This window comes from Ascaphus truei, chromosome 9 (assembly GCF_040206685.1).
Source record: "Ascaphus truei isolate aAscTru1 chromosome 9, aAscTru1.hap1, whole genome shotgun sequence".
Taxonomy (NCBI): Eukaryota; Metazoa; Chordata; class Amphibia; order Anura; family Ascaphidae; genus Ascaphus; species Ascaphus truei.
In genome coordinates, this window is record NC_134491.1 from 62620217 (window position 1) to 62625229 (window position 5013).

General features: G+C 37.2%; 1 protein-coding gene across 1 annotated transcript; it reads left to right on the forward strand.

Annotated features, from left to right (window-relative positions):
- Positions 1-1557: 1557 nt before the first annotated feature.
- LOC142503267 (olfactory receptor class A-like protein 1) lies at positions 1558-2574 on the forward strand. Its single transcript, XM_075615429.1, has one exon. It carries the CDS (start codon positions 1579-1581, stop codon positions 2572-2574), a length of 996 nt encoding a protein of 331 aa, XP_075471544.1. The 5' UTR covers positions 1558-1578.
- The last annotated feature ends 2439 nt before the right edge of the window (positions 2575-5013 follow it).

Genomic DNA, 5013 nt, shown 5'->3' on the forward strand with positions numbered 1-5013 from the left:
AAGAATAAAATACAATGAGCTTGAATGCTTACAGACCGCTTTATAACATTAGTTACCAATGATAGAAGTGGGACCCAGTAACGTATGTGTGACGGTTCTGTATGAGAGGGCAGGAGGTGTCAGAATTTTTTATCTGCCAACACACACTTTAGGAAAACAGTATTTAAATTTCAAACTTAAACCATTAATTGTTTGATCATAGAGTCAGGGAAAGGCAGTCCGGGAATCACACAGAAATAAGAGGATGATACTGTATAATGCAATATCAGGAATAAGGTGATGGGGACTATAGAACAAGGTGGACATAGTGGAAGGAAAGAGTATTTATGCTCCAGCCTTCCTGTCCTCAGGCTATGTGATCAGAATGAGAGCAGAGGGATAGAGTAGGTTGTAGAGTGACTTTTACTGTGACTTGGCAATGGCAAACAGAAAGGGGAATCCATCATTCCCACTGTTTAAAAGCTGTTGACTCTTACTGAAAGGATTCAGATCTAATGATATCATGCTAACACAACCACCATTGATTGTGATAGCTGGAGATCTGAACTGTTTCCACTAACAGATATACAATGATATTGTAGCCAATTACATCTTTTTACATATCATTAAGATATAAAGCTCTTCGGAAACACAGATTAGTTTCTCCCTGTATTTATGTCAATGTCTCTTTCTTTTATACTTGTATTTGTATAATTCACCTGGAATGTAATTTGACTTTCAACATTACACATCGAAGCACTCATGATTAGTGCTGAATAAAAATATAATAATAATAATAAAGCATGCATTCTATATAAGGAACTAATTACACACAACTCTTAGGTAATTGCATAATTGCATTTGCAGCCTTTAAAAACTGAACACTTCCATAACTAATGCTTTGGCTTCTTAGCACCAATGGTTACTTAACACCAAACTATTACATAATTTGTGGTTAATAATCTTTCTTTGTAGGTTACAACATACAGAATCCAACAACACAATATCAAATACATTTTATGGTGTGTGGTAGGATTGATTGTACATATTTGTTAGAATTTACAGGGCCATAATATAAAAGGGCAGATTGATTAATGACATAATACAGCACCAATATTTTTCATGTATGTATGTATGTATGTATGTTTGTATGTATGTATATCTTTGGTTACATAGCGCCATCCATGTACATACTAGTACTTCACAGCAGTAATGACGTGACATAATAATATAACACATAGTGCAAAAAAGCTCTGACGACATGAATGTAACAATAGGAAAGAGAGTCCCTGCCCCAAAGAGCTAGACATTTTTACCCATTAAGCCATGGGACTTTAATAAATGGCTCACACAATCTCTGCAGTGTTTAAGAGTTTAATATCTATGGAAGCTGGGAGAAGCTGTAGACACATGTATGAAACATGGAAAAGACTGGAAGCTAAATAGTTGGACTGGAAGAACATAAAAGCAGAATAATCCCTTACTGTGCTGTGCATAAGGATACAATCCTTGTGTTTGCATCATGTGTTGTACATGTATATTACCTGCAGTTTATTGTTTCTCCTTTCAGATATCGGACACTAACATTACACCAGTGTCATGGAGAGCCGTCTTCTTTTCAAAGCTCTCTGCTTCATCCTCCTGCTTCTGTTAGGAATTCCTGGAAATGTCTTCATTCTACTGAAATTTACCTATATCAAGTGTATAGAAAAAAAATTAATTCCAGCCAACATCATCCTGATGATCCTAGCACTAGCAAATCTTCTTGTGGTTCTCTCCCGTATCATCCCCCAAACTCTAGATGCTTTAGGAGTGGAGAATTTACTGGAAGACATAGAGTGTAAAATTTCCCTTCACACCTACAGAGTGAGTAGAGCCATGTCTATCTGTCTCACCACTTTGCTTAGCTGTCACCAATGCATGCTCATTGCTCCAGCAACTAGATATTGGATTTACTTCAAGACAATGATAACTCAGAATATATTTTTAATTGTTATATTGCTCTTGGGCATGAATATGTCTGTATACACTTCCAGTATTTTGTTTGCACGGAAAAGAACAAATTGTACAACCTCACCATACACACTACACTTGGTGTATTGTGATGTAGACTATTTGACCTATGTCTCTTACTTAATATATGGAATGGCATCCATAATACGAGAGGTCTTTGTTGTGGGGTTGATGACCATATCAAGCAGCTACATGGTGTCTGTGTTGCACCGGCATGGGAAATCCATGAAAGGCATGCGCAGCTCCGACAGGGGTCAAAGTAAGACAGTTGAATACAAGGCCTCCAGAGCAGTCATCTTGCTGGTATCACTTTATGTAGTTTTGTTTGGCATAGATAACTCCATGTGGATCTATTCCCTGTCGCCATCCTATGTGAGTCCTATAATGAATGAAACTCGGATATTTCTTGCTGCCTCTTTCTCTGCCCTGAGTCCTATTGTTATCATTGCAACAAACCCCAAACTACACCAGGGGGTGAATAATCAATGTAAGAAGCTGATAGAGTGGCAAAAAGGGGATATACAAAAGAGGGTTATTGTCAACTGTGTTTGTCAAAACCTGATAAATAACATGTCGTCATAGATGCACATTTACCTAAAAATAGATGTACAGTACAGTAAGTACCAACTTGTATATAATTAGGATTTAACTTTACACATACTGTAGTGTACTAGAAGATATAAGTGGATATATGGAAGGCTGAACTTATGTGTAGATAACTAATCAAAAATCATCTCTCCCACGTCAACTGTACACCATGCGTACATATAAATCCAAAGGCTGCATGATAATTTCTACAGACTCTACCATTTCTCTTATTCAAGTAACCAGTGACATTTATGTTTCTATACTTCAAAATCCATTATGCTGCTCTCTTGACCTGTTTTCTGACTCACTGATGACCAGTCCCTTCCCCTTCACAGTCCTAACTCTGGTGATGCTGTATAAAAGCTCTATCAGACTTCTCTTATACCCTATCTATTGAAGTGCCTCAGGACTATCCTCTTCTCTCTCAGTAGTAACATTAAAAATGCATGTTTGGTGTTCTCTATTCAGATGACAATCGAATATACAGTATTTACCCATGTCAGATGTTTGTGTATGGTTTGGCTTCAACATTTTCCTGTACATGTGTTCTTTGGGTTGTCTTTTGTACCTTATGAACGGTCCGTGTTGGACCTGAAACGTTGCACTCTCTACTTTTCCTAAATAAATGAAAATTACTGCAATACACTTTTGTAAGTAGAGCTATACCTTGTACATTTTTGGGGGTAATCCTATTTTCTATTGACGGTTTTTCCAGATGTGACACCATTCCCAGATTTTGCCTAGATCTTAAAAGTCACCACAAACTCAATGGATCCTCGCTGTGGAAAATGTCAGCTTAAATTTGAATACAGACGACATCTTCACAGCATATTGAATAGGGGCTAATGTGTACAAAAATGCAGCTCCTCATCTTTCCTTATATGCCATATCCTACTGCCTTCTTCTCTATTATAATACGTCAGTTAGCATAAGAGATGTTATATTGGTTCCTCTCTCATCTTCTCACGTTCTTTTTAAAGTTGATGCTATACTTTCTCTGTAACAGAGATAGTACAGAATCTGCAGATTTCCATAACGACGTTCAATAGCTTTAAAAACAAAATGGCCACACTAAGAATAAACTCGATTACCACCTTTGCAATTGATTTGTAGTTACCATTCTGATTTTTATATCTTCCAACATATCATTAAGATTATAAGTATGCTGACTCCAGAATAAAAAAAATAAATATTGATATAAGTAATTAATTCTCCAAGGCTTGAATTGGAGGTGGGAGAAAAAAATAAACACCACAATTATATCTATACCACAATAATAATCTCCATTTTAAATATACAAAGCCTCAGCTTCAGGCGCTTAAACCAAGTATCATTAGCTCACTGTAGGGGGTTAACCAGGCCACTAATAAAGGCATTATACCCGGCTGGTTAACACTAAATCGTGATGGGACTGAAGGGGTTAATTGTCTGTACACCGTAATTACCTTTTTTCCCCTCCACCATCTTTATTGTCCCCATTTTGCAGCTCAAAACCTACAGAACGAGTAGATCCATGTCTATCTGTCTCACTACTTTGCTTAGCTGTCACGAATGCATGCTCATCGCTCCAAAGACTAGATATTGGACTTACATCAAGACAATCATAACTCAGAATACATTTTTCATTGTTATACTGCTCTTTTGTTTTAATATGTCTTTAACATCGTCCAGTATTTTGTATTCACGGAAAAGAATCAATTCTACAACCTCGCCATACACGCTACATTTGGTGTATTGTGATGTTGACTTTTTGACCTATGTCTCTTACTTTATATATTTACTGATATCCATAATATGAGAGATCCTGTTTGTGGTGCTGATGACCCTTTCCAGCAGCTACATGGTGTCTGTGTTGCACCAGCATGGGAAATCAATGAAAGGCATGCGCAGCTCCAATAGGGGCCAAAGTAAGACAGTTGAATGCAAGGCCTCCATGGCGATCATCTTGCTGGTTGCACTTTATGTGGTCTTGTTTGGCATAGATAACTCCATATGGATCTGCTCCCTATCGCCGTCCTCTGTGATCCCTGCAATGAATGAAACTCGGATATTTCTTGCTGCCTCTTACTCTGCCCTGAGTCCTATTATTATCATTGCCACGAACCCCAAACTAAACCGGGGGGTGAATAATCCATAAAGTAAGCTGACAGAGTTACAAAAAGGAGATACACAGAAGAGGGTTATTGTCAACTGTGTTAGTCAAAACATTATAAATAACATTTCTGCATAGAGGCACATTTGCCTAATAACAGATGTACGGTAAGTACCAACTTGTAAATAATTAGGATTTAACATTACACATAGTATACTAGAACATACTATATTAGTGGATATCTGGAAGGCTGAACGTATGTAGATAACTAATCAAAAATGATCTCTCCTACGTTAACTGTACACCATATGCGTACATTAAAGTACGTATTAAATTGCACA

What these genes read in the sequence shown, in the direction of transcription:
- LOC142503267 (XM_075615429.1), top strand. Translation starts at nt 1,579, where the DNA reads ATGGAGAGCCGTCTTCTTTTCAAAGCTCTCTGCTTCATCCTCCTGCTT.